The sequence below is a fragment of the Bos indicus x Bos taurus genome, chromosome 22 (assembly GCF_003369695.1).
Source record: "Bos indicus x Bos taurus breed Angus x Brahman F1 hybrid chromosome 22, Bos_hybrid_MaternalHap_v2.0, whole genome shotgun sequence".
In the NCBI taxonomy this organism is placed as follows: Eukaryota; Metazoa; Chordata; class Mammalia; order Artiodactyla; family Bovidae; genus Bos; species Bos indicus x Bos taurus.
Window position 1 is genome coordinate 10,329,378 of NC_040097.1, and position 19,791 is coordinate 10,349,168.

Consider the following 19,791-nt stretch of genomic DNA (forward strand, 5'->3'; position numbering starts at 1 on the left):
GGACTTAATGCTGTGAATTCTTCTCGGGTTTACCTATCAATGGACTCAGTTTTCAAGAAATAAAGACCTCACTGATGCTTTCAAATTTTGCTTAACAAAGTGACTTAGCTGCATGGAGACAACAGAGACCTACAATCGTATCACGTGGCCGACAGAACAAGGAAAACTGGGCTGAGGGCCTATACGCTGCTGCCCTCTCCAACTGGCCAGTGACTGACCTTTGTACTCAGGGGTGAACTCCTTCATTTCGGGAGGGAGGGACTCGTAGAAGCGCTGCTCCCGGGAGATGAGGGGCTTGCACACAGTGTGGTCGTCGTAGCGCATCATGCTGCTGTGTCCGCCCACCTGGTGGATGAAGGGCTCCAGGAGGACTCCCCGGTCTCCGGCCCGACTTGCGTTCTTGCCATACTGCCCCACTTCCATGGTTTGACAAACACACATTGCGTTGGGGGCCAGTTGCACACTGAGGCCAGAGGATGTAGCACATGAGCCACGAAGGAGAGCTACGCAGAAGGTCCTGGCAGGCTGAAAACCAACGGTCAGAATCTGCTCAGCTTATTCTTCTCTCCTAACAGGGAAGAGAGGAAAAGAGAAAATCAAAACACCCGGCAAGCTCCAGTTTCTCTGGAGTTCACAGAATATCCACTCCTGAGGAAGAACAGGGGTGTGTCTTGCTCCCTGCTATGTGTTCCCCAGAAGGACAACTGTCAGATACCCGGGAGTGAGCTGGGCTGAGCTCTGCTGAATGGTGCAATGTTGGTCGCCTCCACCCATCTTTTATACCATTCTGTCTGGATTTCTCACAACATCCAGTACTGTTAAGAGTCTTTCCCCGGCTCAAAGAAAGGGTTTTACCTCCAAAATCAGGTCACATGAGATTCCCAACTTTTCTGCTTTAAGGTGTCAAGGATCTGGCAGGGAAAGCCCTTCCCTCCTGAATTGTAGAAGCATAAAAAGATTTTGTTTTCCCCCAAAGGAATTCAGACTTCATATTTCTTCTACTTTAAATCTATAGCCATCAACTTATGATCATGCCAAGCACCACAGAGCTTCCCTTCCTGTTTGATTCTACACAAACAGCGGGACACGGAAAAGCTCTTTGCACTTAAATAACCTCCTTTTAATATAAGTTTTCCCTCAAGAAAGTTACTATAGTGCAACACTTAATAATGAATATATCTTTTAAATTAGGAATGTAGTAGGTAGGCAGGTGGCGGAGCGAAGGACAGCAAGTTTGGGATGAACAGAGGCAACCTATTATATACAGGATGGATAAACAACCTCTTACTGTGCAGCACAGGGAACTGTATACTCAATCCCCTGTGATAAACCATAATGGAAAAGAAAATGAAAAGTAGCACGTATAACTGAGTCACTTGGCTGTACAAAAGAAATTAACATGGTACTGTAAATCAATTATACTTCAATAACATTTTTAAAACTTAAAAAGGAACATAGTAGGCAAGACAACATCTGAAAGATCAAGACTAAAGGAAAAATATTTACAGAGCAGAAATACGGCTTTACCTGTAAGAGATAAACTATTAGTTTTTCTGAACCTCCTAATTACGGGCAAAATGAGCTATGCTATGCTGTGCTTAGTCGCTAGTCGTGTCTGACTCTTTGCGACCCCATGGACCATAGCCCGCCAGACTCCTCTGTCCATTGGGATTCTGCCAGCAAGACACTAAGGTGGGTTGCCAAGCCCTCCTCCGGGGGATCTTCCTAACCAGGGATCGAAGCCAGGTCTCCTGCATTGGAGGTGAATTCTTTACTTTCTGAGCTACCAGGGAAGCAAAATCAGCTATATAATAACACTACTGCAAAATGTAAAATTTTCTTTACTCCAAAGCTGTCCAGGAAACTATGTGCTATCAACACCATTCCCACTCCCCTAAACGGATCAGCATCCCTTTAAAGGTATTCATTTTAAGTTCTCCTTCTTCGGGATATGGCTCAGACACCATTCTCTTCGTACAAGAGTTTGATCACACCTCTGCGTCCCCTGTGGCATCCTGTGCCAAGTCTACAGCAGCAATACGTTCACTGTCCTGTCATCTCTGTCATCTGTCACCACAGCCAAACCATTCTCTTATTAACTCCATCTCGGGTTTGAGGCAGTTCCTGGCACAGAGCAGCGCTCACCAAAAGAAAGAAAAGCTTGTTACAATGAATTAAATAATCCGAGGAAGACGACCACAGTGAGTAAAAGCACAACTATATGAAAACAAAACATGAGAGGAGTGGCAGTGCTCAGGACACGAATCAACTGCAGAAGGCTTTCCTCAGGGTTCCTGGAGGCGCCCCCGTGGCAGGAGACTTCAGGTAGCAATGCCAAGTGCTTCCTGCCCTGCCTCCTCCCCTTCACGCTGGGATGGCCTCTGATCACAGATGGGATACCAGGAAGGTGCTATGCTGTCTAGCCTGCGTCAGTGGGTATCTGGTTTAGGAGAGGGGGTCAACAGTGCCAAGTGCCCCAGAGGAGTCAGGCATTAGAGCCATTCCCCTGGACTCTGAGTTCAACATTCTGCAGTCTTTTTGGGGATCCTCTGCAGCCTCCACAGGACTGAAAGGCAGAATTCTGTCCGATCTCCAGTCAGATCTGGCCTTCTGATATTGTTTCCACAGGATGTCTACATAAAGTCATGGTACTGTTTCTGGGTCTGAAATACTTTCTGGGAAATAAACATGTAAAACATACCATGTTTCTATAGCTCTGTTTTGGTATTTCTTTTTAAATAACCTGGGAACCTGAACAAGTGGACATACCTACTGGTCTACAAGGCGCAGAGCCTTGTAATGACTTACAAGTAAGAGACTTCAATTTTCCTTGTGAAGACATGCCTGCTGCCAACTCTGTGGGGTATGCCGATGGAGGTGAAGGGCTTGGGCTTGCCTCGCCTACCGCACAGTCCTGAAAGTTCTAGCAAAAGCTCTGACTCGTTCTGATAAACAACCAGAGGCTGTTCTTGACATCTGGGGTCCACCAAGGCCCACTGAAAAACCTGTGGGCTGAGAGCTATGGATGACGGAGTCTAGCTCCGCTACTCCTTTCCTAACAGAGTCCCAATGTTGTTCACATACACTGAACAACACCGTTCACGTGTTCTTCACGTTGTTCCTTGAGCCAAACTTCAAGGGAACATGAAACGCCATTCAAGCTCAGCGAGAATCCTGAACATTACTTCATTTCTTATGAATTGACTTAGGAAAAAGCATGTGACTCTTTTTCCCAATGAGATGAGGGGAAATTGGCCAGAGGTTCTCTGGGAACTTATCCTGCTCTTCACACACGAGAAGGGCACCTCCTCTTCCTCAGGTTATTATTCCGATATCTGGATGTGACATCTGAGACTACTGCAGCTACCCCATGACTCTCAAACATCCCTGCCTAGGACAAGGCCAACACGCCGAGCACACAGACCAGGAAGAAGAAATCAGGGCTCCTGAAACTGTCACTGAAGTACTGGATATCCTGTTATATAGCAAAAATAAGTTTCCCTTTATTCTTCAAGCCAGTCGTATTAAGGTACTCTGTCACTTGTAATCAAAACCATCATAAATGAAAGGACAGAAATAGTTGCATCAAAATCCCAAAGTCTCCAGTTAATACACTTTGCACATAAAGTGGTCACTAACTGTTTTCTGATGACAGCAAGGAGACTTTCAACAAATGATGAACAAGCTCTCTCACTAATGACAAAGGGCATAGTCTCCATAAGCCTCAAAATGACAAATGTGATGCTCTCATCTTTCCAGTGTCCCTGAAGGCAGAGTATCGGAATTCTGTCTGGTCCACAGGGCTGGTACCAAGATACTAAACAAGAGTCTGACCAACAGAAAACTCATTCTCTCACATGTAGAAATGAACCTGTCCAAATGTTCAAATAATTAGCTTAGAACGATTCTACCTTGCTTCAACAGGAGGCAGATCATAAAAGAGATGTATACTCTTGCCACTTCAGGACCTTACTGATCATTTTTTAACAAATGGATCTAAACGCAATGTAGTCAATAAACTGTACTTTCCAGAGTGTAGTTACTTCTCGAAGATTTCCCAGACTGTCCTCTGCAGATACACTGACCTCACTTCAACTAGTTTATGCCATTCAAGATGTCAACGGCTTCTGGAGTCTTTTCTAGATTTAAGAAACTCCCAGCATGAAGAAAAACTTGTGAGTTCTTTAAAAAGCTACAAACTGTCAAAAATATCACATAACAGAAATCATGAGGGACAATGGTTTCATTCCCATGGGTTGCACTAGAAACAAACAAAAAACTCTCTACCAGGACGTTTTTTGTTTTGTAAACAAAACTGCCAAAGGTTTCCCCTGGAGAAAACTTTGTATTAATAAATAGTGCTCTTTTCCCTATGTGGCATTTTAGAAATCGTGGCCAAGTTTCAGTTTTCTGTAGAGATCTGCTCTCATGTAAATGTGTTTCCAAGTTACCAGTCTTGTCTGCTTTCCAGGTAACATTCAACAAGGCTTTTCCCTGGAAAGGTGAAATCCCTACAGATACAGACCTCTATGCTGGCAAGGGTTGGCTTCCTGGAAAGCAATGAAGGATTGTGCGTAAGCGTTACAAAATAGTCACTTTTCCCCTCCTATTTTCCTGCCCACCCAGCACAGCATGCAGAACCTTAGTTTCCCAACTAGGGATGGAATCCATGCTCCCTACAGTGGAAACACGGTGTCTTAACTGAACTGCCAGGGAAGACCCACAAAATAGCGACTTCAATTCCACTACTCACGCAGACCCAGGACCCACAGGCATGGAGGAACTTGAGGGGCAGAAAGCTGGGGCAGAAAGCTGGAATTTATTAAAAGCATCTCCAGGACTCGAAGAGGCTCCCACACGTTCCCCAGTCATCCCTGTGGCCCTTTGCTATGACTAACAAACACGCAGAGTGAAAAGCAATGGCAGTTAGGATTGAATTCCTATAGCCTAATTCTTTTGACAGTAACATCTGAAGTGGCATTCACCCAGATTCAGAGTTGAAAGGAAACGTACTATTTTCTTTCCTCTCTATACCTTTTTTCCTTGGCATAAACAGGGCATTTCTCATTTTGGAGACATTAAGGACTATGAAAAGAAAGTAACTACAAGGAAGAACATTCTCTGGGTTTTGAGAAGGATCCTAAGGAAATTGTCTTAATCTGTTTTGGCTGCTGTAGCAGAGTATCACAGACTGAATGACTTACAAACAACAGAAATTTCTTAGTTCCAGAGGATGGTAAATTCGACATCAACGCAATGGCAAATTTGATGTTTGGTGAGTCACTGTGTCCTCATATGGTGGAAGGGGTGAAAGGGCTCTCTGGGGCCTCTTTTATAAGGGCACTAATCCCATTCATAAGGGCTCCATCCTCATGACCTAATCACCCCAAAGGTTCCCCTTCCAAAAACCTACACACTGGATATTAGGTGTCAACATATGAATCTGGAAAACAAACATTCGGTCTAGAGCAGGAATCATGATCATAGTTTTAAGCTCTGCTACCACAGTATCTATTCTTTGTCTGATTAGACTTCACCATTTCTGCCGTGACTTGGTAGAATATTTTGGCGAGGAAATCTTGTTTTTGTGAAAAGGAGACTGTTATTTTCTATGAAAATAGTTTGTAACTTTCTGGGTATTAGCATGAAAACTATTTTACTTTAAAATGTTTAAAAATAAGAAAATTCCCTCTGTGGAAACATGATACGTTTCTGTATTTAGTAGTAAAGCTCCTTTTTGTTGAACACAATCTTAAATAATGAAAATTAATTAACAATATTCTCTAATATTATGCATTAGAGTAGACAAGACCACTTGTGCTGATTACCGTGTCATTTTCACTGGGCTGTTTGAACTGTGGTCTGAATCAGGCTCTAGGGGAGGCAGGAAAAGCATTAGCACCAAGTTAGGCTTCGGTTTGCCAAAACAGATTCTTTGGAAAATGCTAAGTTTGGGGCTTGGCAAAATCATGTGGTGATTAAAATTACATGAATCCTACCCTCTAAAATACCAGATGCAGTTTTAGTCCTTTTTTGTCTTATCATAAAAAGATTGTCTGTGCCCTAATGAAAGGACCACTGGTTTGGTTTGCAGGGTTTTCAGTAACAGCTGCATCTTCTTCAACACTGTCACCAGCCGCACGAGCAGAGCAAAGGTCTAACACTTGAGGATGAGAAGCAGCAGGTATTCTTCACAAATGTGGATGCTGCAAAGAGGGGCTTAAGTAGCAGCGATGTCCTCCAAATATCCTGGTGATGGATGTTCAGACAGGAAACAGTTTGTGTGGGTCAGTTCTTTTAGATCCCTGGCAGTTTATATTAAAATGGTTAAAATTCTGTCAGCTTATGAATGGACTGCTTCCCCAGGGCTCCATGCTCTGCCTATGAGTTTGTGCACCACCAGCTACATAGTCTCTGTTTGTCCTTCATTTTCTTTAGAAAGCTCTGGTTCCACATTTTACTGCATAAAATGGGAAGGAGGCTATTTTTTAAAAGAACCTGCTGAGATTCTCAAGTTGAATTTTTTTTTCACTGGTGAACAGCAACACATGGAAATAAATCTGCCCTGTAAAGACATTAGTTAACATTAGTTAGACTGACCTTCTGGTTATAGTAACTAACTTCTTGAACATATAATTGAACTCTGACATGAATTATGTCTCTATTCAAATAAAATAAAGTTTCTCATATTGCTTAAATTAGTATTTTCCTTTTTCAAAGCAAAGCTGTTGTGAGGTGAAATGATTATAAGGTGTTGTTATGGCTTATAAATTAATAATTGGGATATTTAATTTTATAAAAAAAATTAAAATCTGTGAATTGTGGTATATTCATACAGTGGAATACTACAGAGAAATGAAAAAGAACCAACTACTGCCAAACACAGCATAGAAGAATCTCACAGGTGTGATGTAGCAAGAAAGAGTCTAGATACAAAAGAGGCCATGTGCTGTGATTCTATACATACATGAAATTCAAAATGATAATGAAAATCTCAACAGTGGTTTCTCTGGGAAAATACTGAGAAGGAGCATGAAGGTAGAGGTGACAAAGCTGAGCACTGTACATATGCACTCAGCTGTGTGCCTAGATTTTCAAACTTTACTCTAAGTCAGAACTTAAAAGGGAATAAAGAACAAGAAGAGTAGTCCTCTACACCAGCAGAATACACTAGAAAATGCAAACTATTTAAATATATTCCATTTACAACAGCAACCAAAACTATATAAAGTACCTATAAATCTTTAAAAAGTATTACAGATCAATAATAAAACTTTACTGAAGGACCTAAAAGAAGACATAAATACACCATATTCATGGAGTGTGGGGCTCAATAGTGAAATGCAATGCAATTTCAACACAAATTCTAAGAGGGTTTTTTGACAAACCTGACAATCTGACTTTATATTCACATGGAGGAGTGATGTCGCTAGACAGCAATGTCAAAAAGTAATGAAAGATCTGCCCTCCCCACTAGCAAAGCTCCTTATGAAATTATAGCAGTTAAGACAGAGTGTGGTATTTTGCAAAGAGAGGCAAAAAATCTTAGGCTCAGACATGAGAGTGGATGTGTGTAACTGAAGTAGCATTTAAACACCCATTTAATCAACTGAAAAAGATGATATAATCTCATAAGAGGCTACACACAGATAAAATTCTGTCCTTACCTCCAACTATACTCCAAAGTAAATTCCCAACATACAAATGTCCAAAATAAAACTTGAAATTAGAAAAAAATTTAAATGCCTTTTGACAATAGATTAGGTAAAATTCCATAAGACATAAAACACACAATCTACAACAGGAAACACTGATGAATAAGACCACATTAAAAAAAATGTTAATTGTAACAGCTTTTATTGAAGTATAATTTACAAACCATAAAATTCACTTAAGTGTACAATACAATGATTGTTAGTAAATTTACAGAGTTGTACAACAATCCCCACAACCTAATTTTATAGTATTTCTATCACTCCAAAAGACCCCTCATACCCACTCACAATCGCCCCATTCCTACCACCAGCCACAATAAAATTATTCTTTTTTGTATAAGAGAATCATAAGTAAAGATAAAAGTCAGACAAAGAACAGGTATTTGCAATATTGATAATTATCAAGAAAATCAGTTAATAATATATGGAGAATTCCTATAAGTGGAGGAAAATAAGAAGATGGAAAAAAGATGAGGCTCAGTGGTTAATAAACACGTGATTAAATGCCCCTCTTCACAAATACTAGAGAAATGCGAACTTAAACAGGAAATGATTTCAATTCTATAAGACTGGAAAAAATAAAAAGTATAAACATCCCAAGCACTGGCCAGCCAGGTAGAAATGGCTTCTCTCTTATGATGATGATGGCAACACAAAACCAAAGTTGTGTGCATTCCACAACCCAGCACACACCCAAGAGAGCAAGTTCAAAACGCTCACCGCACCACTGCTGTAACAGAAAAATGGGCAATGACCCAAAGGTCCACCAGCGGAAGAATGGAAAAATGAATGAGTGTATTTATAAACTGTACAGTCCCGAATTAATAATCCACATGTGTCAACATGAATACATTTCAAAACAAATTGGAAAAAGCATGTTTGGAAATATTTCTAGTATGTCATCATTGTAAATTTTTAATACATAAAACACTATACATGAATTTATGGACACATATATGTATTAACAAGAACAATGATGTGGAATGGAAGAATGTGCATCAACTTTACAGGAGGAAAGGAAAGGAGGAAACTGGTTATCTAGGAAGAAAAGGGAACTTCAGCTCTTTTAATAATTTTTAATTTCTTTTGTAAAAAGTCTGAAACAAATATGGTGAAATGTTAACATTTTCTAATCTCTGTGCCCAGCACACTAGTATCATTCTCTGAACTTGTGTATCTTTAAATAAAACAAAAAGCCTTCACAGCGTTAGAAGCCTGATGTTAATACATAGTAAATGACAGAAGAACGTGCTAGCAGTGGTTCCAAAGTAGGGTATGAATACCTGGAACTGGGTGAAGTGAAAGTTGCTTAGTCGTGTCCAACTCTTTGCAACCCCCATGGACTACAGAGTCCATGGAATTCTCTAAGCCAGAATATTGGAGTGGGTAGCCTTTCCCTTCTCCAGGGGATCTTCCCAACCCAGGGATCAAACTCAGGTAATCCCACATTCCAGGTGGATTCTTTACCAGCTGAGCCACAAGTGAAGTCCAAGAATACTGGAATGGGTAGCCTATCCCTTCTCCAGGGGATCTTCCAGACCCAGAAATCGAACCGGGGTCTCCTGCATCACAGGCAGATTCTTTACTGACTGAACTATGAGGAAAGCCCTAATTGGATAGAAAACATTAGAACTGCTTGATCTGTCTTCCTCACTTGGCCGTCAAGCACCACTCTCCTCATTCTCCTGGTACTCAATCTACTTTGCTGGTTCTTTCTCTTCTTCCCACACTTTTAACGCTGGAGGCCTCGGGGCTCAGTCTTTGGTCCTCCTTTGTTTAGCTACACTCTCAGTTCAGTCGTCTTTCTGGAACACCAAATTCATATGACTGACTATTTGATCTAGGAAGTTTAAATTTAACATTGCCAAGACAGAACTCATCTCCCCAAAGCCCCCCAAACCTCTCCAACCTGCTTACCCATCCCAGCTCCATCTTTACAGCTGCTCTCACAAAAATCCTGACAGTCATTCTTGATTCCTCTTTCTCTTAGACCCCAGCGCAGTAGGCTATCATGTAACCCTACTGAGTCTACCTTCAGATCATGTCCAGATCCAGCTACTTACCATCTCCAGTGCTACCACCTGGTATGATCACCAACATCTCCCCTCTCCTCACTGGTGTTCCAGCTTCCATCATGGCCCTCCTGCAGCCTGTTCTCAACACAGCAGCCAGGGGCTCTGTTAAACTGAGAGAGCATGTGACTTCTCTGTTCAAGACCCTGCAATGGCTCCTGTCTCACCCAAGGCCTTGCCATAACCTTCAAGTTCTGCATTCCTCCCCACCCCCATTTTCCCTCTAATCTGATTCCTATCCTTTTCCCCTTTGCTTATTACCTCACTCTAAGCCACACTGGCTAGACACACAGGGAGATTCCTACTCTGGGGTCTCTGCACTAGCCATTCCTTCTGTCTGGACCATTCCTCCCCCAGATATCCAAGTGGCTAACTCCCTCACCTCCTTTGCTCAAATCTCTCTCCATGTTTCCCCTAACCTCCCTAAGTGTAAACTACAAACCCATCTGGATGTTCCATCTTCCTTACTCTGCTCTTTTTCTTTTTTCAAGGCATGTTCTATGTTTTATTTATTGATAATGTCCATAGTTTATTATTTTTATTATAACGATGTCAGATCCATGAAGGAAAGCTTATTTTTTCACTATATATTATTCAACATGTCCAGCATGTGGTAGCGACACAATAAAAAGAGATGTATACACATGATGTATATAACAGATGTGTACAGCAGTAAAAGTACACGACATATGAAACATGTTCATGACAGGACAAGATTTTTCTCTCTCTTTTTTTGTTTACTATTAGGATTGTTAAGTCAAAAAAGTTTACAGATTTCTAACCTAGGGCTACCAAAACCAGAACAAAGAGTTAACTTGGCTTTACAGAGAAGAAAGTATGATAACCAAAGGACAGAATTCCAAACCAAAGAAAGAGAACGTAAAATTCTGTTTTGACTCTAAAAAGAGTTGATACATGAAAAAAGAGGTTTAAATGTACCTGGATAAAAATGGCAATTAACAGAAACTAAACAAGATATGTAGGAAAAAAGAAGATAGCCTATGAGGAAGATGATAAGACCATTTTTATTACTAATACAAAAGAGAAACAAGGGGCGAAAATCAGACAAATATACAGAAAATCTCAATTATAAAGAATAAACCATCTCAAAGAATTTAAACTAAATTTAGGAGATATAACTAGTTTTGTTTGGTTTAATTCAACAACAAAGCAAGCCTAGAAAGTGGCAATGAATAAAAGCCCTGGCAAAGACAAAGAAATTCCAATCAGATATGGTGGAGAATAAGGTCCAAACTATTTTAAGAACTAGGAGGGCACTGTCTTCACAGAAAGAGAAAGACAATACCTGGTCACCAAGTTTGTCAGCTGGGCGGGCACAGACACTCCAAAATGCAGATCAGCAGAGTGCACTCTAAGGAGCTGGTTTAGAGTTGGTAATTTTGTGGCTAATGTATTTTTACAGCCTCAGACTAATCACCTGAGTTTGGTATGCAATCTTTTTGTAAAAAGAAGTATCCTTGGTACCTTCAAACTGCACAGGTATATTTGTAAATTTCCTCATATTTTCATTAAAACTGGTTTAGAAATCCAACATTTCTACTTCTAAAACTAAATATACTCAAGCACTAAAAGTATAATGCCAAAATATCATGATCTTAAAACAAAGCATATGAAATCTATTTAGTCTTTTAAAAGTCTATAAAAAGTAATTTAAACTTGGTAATGCAAGAATGCTAAGTAAAATTTTGGCAATATTTCAATAATTTATCTTTGGTTTGTTTTTTACTCTCCAAGGGAAAAAGAGCAAAATTACTCAACTGAAAAGAACACAATGGACAGATATAGTCACTCTCACAGAAAAGAACAACATATAAAGCTCTAGTTGCATAGCTCTGGACTTTATGAAAAGTCATTTCTAACTGTTTCAGAGATAAAAAGCTGATGCGGACTCTAAGAGGAAAAGATACTCTCAAATACTTTCAAATTCAAGGACAAAAAACACTACAGCTGAAAACTAACATGAAAGCATATTTGTTCTCTAAAGTATATAATCAAGGGAAACTAATGTTTTCTTAAATTCAAGTCAATTCTTGCTTTTATTAATACACATGGGACTGCAGGTGGCTTCCCACATGGCTCAGTCGGTAAAGAATCCATCCACCTGCAATGCAGGAGATGCAGGCAGACGCGAGTTCAAACCCCGGGTCGGGAAGATCCCCTGGAGGGGGGCATGGCAACCCATTCTAGTATTCTTGCCTGGAGAATCCCATGGACAGAGAAGCCTGGTGAGCTACAGTCCACATGGTCGTAAAGAGTCAGACACGACTAAAGTGACCGAGCACGCACACGAGACTGTAGGTGCTGGTAAGATTAGTTATACTTATGAGGGTAAAAAAAAACAGTCCTTCCTTCGCACCCCAAGAACTGTTTCAGGAAGATGCTCACAAACCTCACCTCTGAGGAAGACGGAAACATAGAGAACATTCTTGAGGTAAGTACAGCTGCCAACCTGATTGCCCTTCCAATCTACCAGGGACTGGGACATCCCTCACCTAGAAACCAGAAATATGTGCAAAGACCTAGAGCAATCTGGGAGGTCTGAAATAAGGGGAAGGGGAAAAGAGGCTTAAAGGGATCCATTTTGTTTATCCTCAGAAAAGAGGTTGCTTAGACATCTGGGTCCTATCCAGAAGCAAGGGACCCAGTGGCACCCTTCTGAGGATACCAGGCTGAGAGTAAACAGGGTGAGTTCCACTTTATACACATGCACACACGTATATATACACATATACACATACAAATACTTGTGCTTAGTCATGCAGTCATGTCTGATTCTTGGTGATCCCATGGACTGTAGCCTGCCAGGCTTCTCTTGTCTATGGGATTTCCCAGGCAAGAACACTGGACTGGTTGCCATTCCCTTCTCCAAGGGGTCTTCCCAAGCCAGGGACTGAACCCGAGTCGCCTGTGTCTCCTGTATTGGCAGGTTCTTTACCACTGAGTCATCATAACAAATTCTTTCTTTTGCTTTTGTTTCTTCATTTTGTTTTGTTTTCTTGGGCCGTGTCATGTGGCGTAAGAGATCTTAATTCCCCGACCAGGGATAGAACTCATGCCCTCTGCAGTGAAAGTGCAGTTTTAACCACTGGACTGCCAGGCAAGTCCCCCCAAAGCCAAATTATTTAAATGTTCTAGTTTTTCATCTGGGCAGTTGTTTAGGTATATACAGGTGTAAAAATCATCAAATTTTGTGCACTTTATCAGTATTTTATACTTCAGTAGGAGTTACTTTAAAAGGAAACAAAAATTTAACAGGGAAAAACCAATCATTTGAGGAGAAAAAAATCTGTGCTTAAACTAACACTGGAAGGCAGAGCTTATCTATCCTGAAAAGGCACAAATGACGCTCCTGCTGTGCTGCCTAAACACTGCTCTCAGTTTCCTCACATATAAAGTGAATGTACTGCTACTGGTCTCGTGGGTCTATTAAAAAAGAAATTCCTTCTCTTTTATCCACTTAGTTATTCAAAAAAAAAAAAAGGAAAAAAAACCATGAAGACCAGGGACTATAGATTCCAATCAAATGAGGAATATTACATACTGGTTCTCTCTTTGAACAAACTATAAAAAATACAGTAAACTAAAAATAAAAGATACTTCAAAATTTTACTAAAAGGCTCTCTTAAAGAAGCAGTATTTCAAGAGTAATTTTCTCGCTTCAGCCAACTCCCACATGAAAGTTTCACTCATCTTAAATACCCACCTTACCTTCCATCCAGAAAATAGCTTTTTAGCAATTCCATAAGAATCAGTGTTATTCTTTAGGAGATTTGAGACGCTTTAAAAGAGGATGCTGATAATCAAGTTCTTGGCTGTAAAGAAGTAGTCATTGAACACTGGCACAAGAAGTCAATGAAACAGAATTCAATCTGCCCAACATAGGTATGAATATACAGTGTAGAAATGACCTCAATGGGATGGGGTGTTAGGGATGAATACTCATCACTGCTCACTGCTCCCAGAAATTAAAATCTAGAACACTTAGCTAGGACCCTCTGGTTGGTACTAGTTTTCAAATAGCACCCATGGAAGATCATCAGACAAAGAAGAGTCAAGCTTTTTTTAAAAAAAGAAAAAAGTTGCATATGAATTAAAATTAATTCACATGTGTAAGTTTTTTTGTTTTTTTTTTTTTAGGTAGCAAAATAGCAGCCACATGACCAATGGTCTAAAGAGGCAGTACCAATTGTGACTGAGCTTGGTTACTTACAAAGGCGCAAATCACCATGGCCAGGCTCCACAGAGAGATGCAGGATGAACCCTGTGGATGACCAAGAAGCCTCCTAACCTGAATCAATTAACAGAAACCCAGGATCATGACAAGTAAATGAAGCTCTTAAAGCAAACAGACCCCCTCAATCTAGAAGCTAGTGTCTACTTGTAATAGTTCCTAATTATTCCAACTTCCCACTTCAACAGAATGCCCGTTCGTTTCTGACTTAGCATGGGTATATCTGGAAATCTGGCAAAAAAAACAGAAAATGAGACTTCGAGCTGAGAACTACAAGGAGGAGCAATAACAAAACTGGGCCCAGAGTCCATAGAACTGTTCAACTTTCTCCTAAACAGTGTCCGTGTGATGTAGTCTGGGGGTCAGGGAAATTCTACTCGTGGATATTTACCACAGAGAAATGAAAATATGTACACACACAGACTTGTATGAGAACATTTATTACATCTTTACTCATAAGAGCCAAAAACTAGAAACCACCCAAATGCCTAGCAGCAAAAAATACAGCCATAAAAAGGAATACTACTCAGCAATAAAAAAGGAAGACACCAAAACAGATGAATCTCAGAAACATCATACTAAGCAAAAGAAACTAGATACGAAAGAAAATATAACCAATTCCCAGTTCTCACAGTAGTTATGTTCTATAAAGTCACTGCAAACAAAAAAAAAGTTAGTGAATACTGAGCTGCTGCTCCTAGAGGAAACAGAGTTAAGTTTCTCTGAGCCTCTGGTCACAGCACTTTCACCAATCAATTTTTAATCTTCCAGAGCTACACACATATAAGATATAACCTTGTATGTATATTACTGTTTAAAGACACTTTATTAAATACATAGTTGACTCGTTAACACTGAACTCTCAGCCAACTGCACTATAACTCAGATCTGAACAAATCTTATCTATTATCTAACACATGTATTTTGTTCATAAGGCACTTTACATCCTTCTTATACTTAAGATTAGACAGCACTCCAGCATTGGTTACTTGGGAGCCATTTTAACCAGCAAAATTATCCATGAAAAACACAAAAATATGAAAAATCATGCCATAAATAGATCATGAAAAGAACACCTGTTTAGAGAGCGAGTCTCCCCCGCTTTTCAAAATTCACTTCACACCACTGTGTTTTTACGAAAGATGGACGTTAGCACCGCTTTCACTAGCCAGAACAGATCCAAAGAGCGTTTTCACTTTTAGGGAAAGGCAGCAAGTGAAAACAGCATTCAGTATTTGTTTTGCAGGGAGTCATTACAGAGGCAGAGTGCACCCAGAGCAGCGAGAGTGGCACTGCCAAGCTCCTTTCCCAGGAACTACACGCAGCATCTCAAGCTGCTACAGCTCTGAACTGTCTGTGAGCATCTGTGCGCTATCTTGATTTACACTGTACGTCCGTTAGCAAGATGAGTCCTAAGGTAATTGTTTTTTCACTTTATGTCATTTTGGCTCACAAAAGGTTTCACAGGAGCACTCTACATTCATCTGAAAGCACTCTACTTTCACCTGAAACCAAGGCAAATCTGACCTACAGCTGAAACGAGGCAGCACAGTGGCACCTTGCTCCCCTTCAGCTTCCTTATTTATTGCCAGCTAGCCCCTGATGTAAATACATCACTTACCAACCCAGAAGTTTATAATACAGTGTTGACTGCAACAAGGTACTAATTAGGGTGTCCTGCATGATCTCATTTTTGTAAAACTTACAAAAAATCACTTGAAGAAATATGGTCAAACAATAAAACACTAACAGTGAAATTATGGATGGTCCTGTTTTTATTTCTTGTTATTCATATATGATCTTTTTTTAAATTAGTGAATATACATTACTGATAAGTTATTTTTTACAACAGCTTCAAGATATAATTCACACAGCATACAAGTCACCCATTTAAAGTGTACAATTTATGGGACTTTCCTGGTGGTACAGTGGTTAGGACTCTATGCTTCCACCACAGGGAGCACGGGTTCAATCCCTGATCAGGGAACTAAGACCCCACCATGCCACACAGCATGGCCAAAAAAAATAAAATAAGAAATACAGTGTATAATCCAAGGGCTTTTAGTATATAAAAGTTATGTGTAACCATCACTACAGTTTCAGAACATACTCATCACCTCTCATCTTGCCCTAAGCAACCACTCATCTACTTACGATCTCTGCAGATTTGCTTCATCTGGATATGTTTTATAAATGAAATCATATAATGTGTGACCTTTTGTGTCTGGCTTCTTTCACTTAGCATAATGTTTCCCAGGTTCAGTCATGTTGAAGTATATTTTGGTACCTCACTCCTTTTTATTGCTAAATGATATTCCATTGTATATATAAAATATGTATAAACCATATTTTATTGATCCATTATCAGTTGATAAACATTTGGGTCATTTCCTGTTTTGGTTGTTATGAATAACACTGCTATAAACACTCATATATAGGTTTTCGCTTTGTACATGTTTTCATTTTTCTTGGGTAGATAACTAGGAGTGGAATTGCTGGTAACTCTAAACATTTGAAGAACTGCCAGACTATTTTCCAAAGTGACTGCATCATTTCACATTCTCACCAGCTGAGTTTATAAGGACCAACAGTTCTCATTATTTAACTTTTTGATTACCAAGTTGCTTAGTTCATTCAATTGTAACAGGCTCAGATTTTTATGGTCTTCAAGGTACTCTTATTTCCTGACATCAAAATTTAGATTTGAAAACAGTCCAGTCCTAGGCCTGCTTACCTTCTGGAAAATGAGACGACAGGAACAAATGAGCTAAATCCCCACCCACAAATAAAAACTTTTGCAGAAGAGATGAGATTTTCTAAGCATTCAAAAAAACAAAGTCTCTATCAGGGATCCAACACTGAAATGAACATATGTTCCCATCAAAACTCATTTGCAATGCCTCTTACATAAACCCAACTTCAAACTGTAATAGCAGCAAACATGAATGAGAGTCTCAATCTTATAAAAGAACCAAGATTGCTTAGGTTTTCCCACACAGAATTCATTGCTTAAATCCTGCTGTAGTACAGGAAGAGAAATGAAATGTGACTTAAGATCGGGGCAAAAGCACAGATCTCCTGGTGCAAACATACAAAATGCCTCTCTGCTCCAACCCAGAGACAGCTCTACCTGGCTTTCCCCAGCTCCACCCATCACTGCTCCTTACAGTTTCAGGGCAGCACTGGGAGGACAAGCAGCAAATACTTCTGACACATTTACAGAAGCCCAAGGTGGCAGTGAGAAGACCCAACCAAGAAGAGTCTAAGAATCTCAACGCTATGCTCACCCAATACATGTTTTCTGAGAGTCAAAAGTAGCCAGGAAGAGGGATGAGCCACACAGCCATTTCTGAAACGCAGATTTACTTTCTATTGTTGGGCTTCAGTTCCGCACTATGCGCAAGTCCTGCCTTATAGAATGATGGGCCTCTGTGCGGTGCGAGAGTGCAAGCCCTCCGGGCAGTGTAGGACTTGGAGCTCCACGGTCAAAGTCTCATTTCTATCTGCCTATTCCCTCCAATTCCCTGTTTAATTAGAGGGTGTTCCAACTCAGGCACATTTTGCACATTTTTGTGAACATTTAGCTCTTATCTACTACATGCAGGTACAAAAAGACACAAAACTACAATCTCTGCAGGAAAGGGGTTAGGTCTAATCAGAAAAAAGCTATTCTTAAAAGAGCATATACTGTATTATTGTTTTTAATAAGGGCAATAATACCACTGCAGTTCAGAGGGAGTAGAGTATTCCCAAAGACCGGAATGTTTCGGGGAGTGTTTCATAAAGGAGGTAGGAAGGACCTGAGCTGGACTTGAGAAAAGAGAAGTGAAACTGAAGGCAAAGGGTATCCCCAAGAGGGGCAAAAGGAAATGGATTAGCTGGCAACAGGATCTGTGTAAGAAAATATCACACATGGAATGATTACCAAACCATTCGGGTGGTGAGGATTAGGACAAACCTGGGAGAGGTGGGTTGGGACCAGCTGGGCAGCAGCACCGAAAATGCCACATTAGGACATCAAATCTCATCCTATATGCCTGAAGCAGTTTTGACTCATTAAGTCTGTTGCTCGTAACAGTTAAAAATGCTGACATTTACAGATGAATTGCTACTGCTAAGTCACTTCAGTCATGTCCGACTCTGCGACCCCAGAGACGGCAGCCTACCAGGCTCCCCTGTCCCTGGGATTCTCCAGGCAAGAACACTGGAGTGGGTTGCCATTTCCTTCTCCAATGCATGAAAGTGAAAAGTGAAAGTCAAGTCGCTCAGTTGTGTCTGACTCTTTATCGACCCCATGGACTGCAGCCCACCAGGCTCCTCCGTCCATGGGGTTTTCCAGGCAAGAGTACTGGAGTGGGGTGCCATCGCCTTCTCCAACAGATGAATTATGTACATACAAAGTTAAAGTAGATGGAAGGTCCGCTATTCTAACATCCCTACTTATTTGCATTTAAAAATGCCCAGCATAAAAGTACTGCTATAAGCTATCTCTGAGTAACAAAATAGGCTTAATCAAGCAAGCACGATCTAATACTCCTAAGTATTCACAAGGCAATAAAGCATTAAAAAAAAGGCAATAAGAGTTCTTGGCTATTCTGTAACTTCCTTGGGGCAACAGTTCTAACACAGCGTTAGACTGGGAATGGACTGTAATGGACCCCTGAACCTAAAATTGCATGCAAAAGTTAGAGTAGTTAAGTAGACTAAGGAAGAGATTTGTTCTCTTCCTATATCTCAAAGATAACTGAAACAGACTAAGAGCCTAATTTATGGTTATTTTTCACAGAAAACAGCAAGCATTTAACCCTGTGGCAGCCTTAACTTTCTAAAGGAAGTGTTAATCAGAGGGGAGTTGGGGGGAAGTTAGTTTGAGGCCATTTTGAGAAGCTCCTAATATTTTCGCATCTTCCTTTCTTGTAAAGAACTGCCCAAGGAACTGGTCTCACCAAAATGAAAATTCATCCAAGATTCAAAAAATGGCCCAAGGGAGGGTAATGAAATGCCTAAAGACTACTCACTCAACTTCTCTCTCTCCTCACAAGGCAAACAGCAACAGGCCACCAGCTGCCTCTGGTTTCAGCATCTTCTCCAAAAGCATCTCCTGACCAAACGGATAGTTTCTTGCAAAATTAAACATTCTGAGGTGATAAGATCCTGACACAAGCGCACAAAGTATTGTTGTTCAACTTCTTAGTGGTCTCAGGCAGGCTTTCTGTATGACCACAGACAGAAGCCTGTGCTGAGAAGCCAAGGGACCACAGGCAAACAGAAATGTTTTCTGGAGCCCTCAGCACATCAGGACATCAAATCTCAACCTATACGCAGAGGTTTCCTAGACCTGCACACCTTAGGTGGGGTCTCTAACCCTCTTATCCTCACAAAAGAAGGGGGCCTGGAAGTCTGTTTCATTGGGCAAGATACATTTACTCTGTTAAAAGTTAATTTGGCATTCACGAGACAAAAAGAAGTTTCATTTCTTTTTCTGATTCTAACACCCTCTTACATTTCTTTTGTCTACACTTGGCAGATTATCTTTTTAGGAGATAAAACCAATCAAGTTACCACCAATACTCACTTTCTCCCAGAGCCAAAAGAGGAACCTCTTACCACCACTCCAAAAAGTGGTGATTCAGAACAACAACAAAATATATATGTCCCAAACCAAAATTCGGGCATCAGGGACATCTGATCAGGCCCTTCAGGAAGAAGCAAACGGTGAGCTCCGAGGAGTCTAAGAGGCAGGCGCCGGGCA

At 40.6% G+C, this 19,791-nt stretch overlaps 1 protein-coding gene across 3 annotated transcripts in view; it reads right to left on the reverse strand.

Moving 5' to 3' along the window:
- IP6K1 (inositol hexakisphosphate kinase 1) overlaps nucleotides 1-19,791 on the reverse strand; it is a 37,441-nt gene that overhangs the window by 16,943 nt on the left and 707 nt on the right. For 2 of the 3 annotated variants that reach the window (XM_027523088.1, XM_027523089.1), the window contains exon 2: nucleotides 219-568. In XM_027523088.1, the coding sequence (XP_027378889.1) occupies nucleotides 219-441 (223 nt within the window). In that variant the 5' untranslated portion in view covers nucleotides 442-568. The remainder of the gene's footprint in view (nucleotides 1-218; nucleotides 569-19,791) is intronic. The other variant, XM_027523090.1, reaches the window with a different exon arrangement.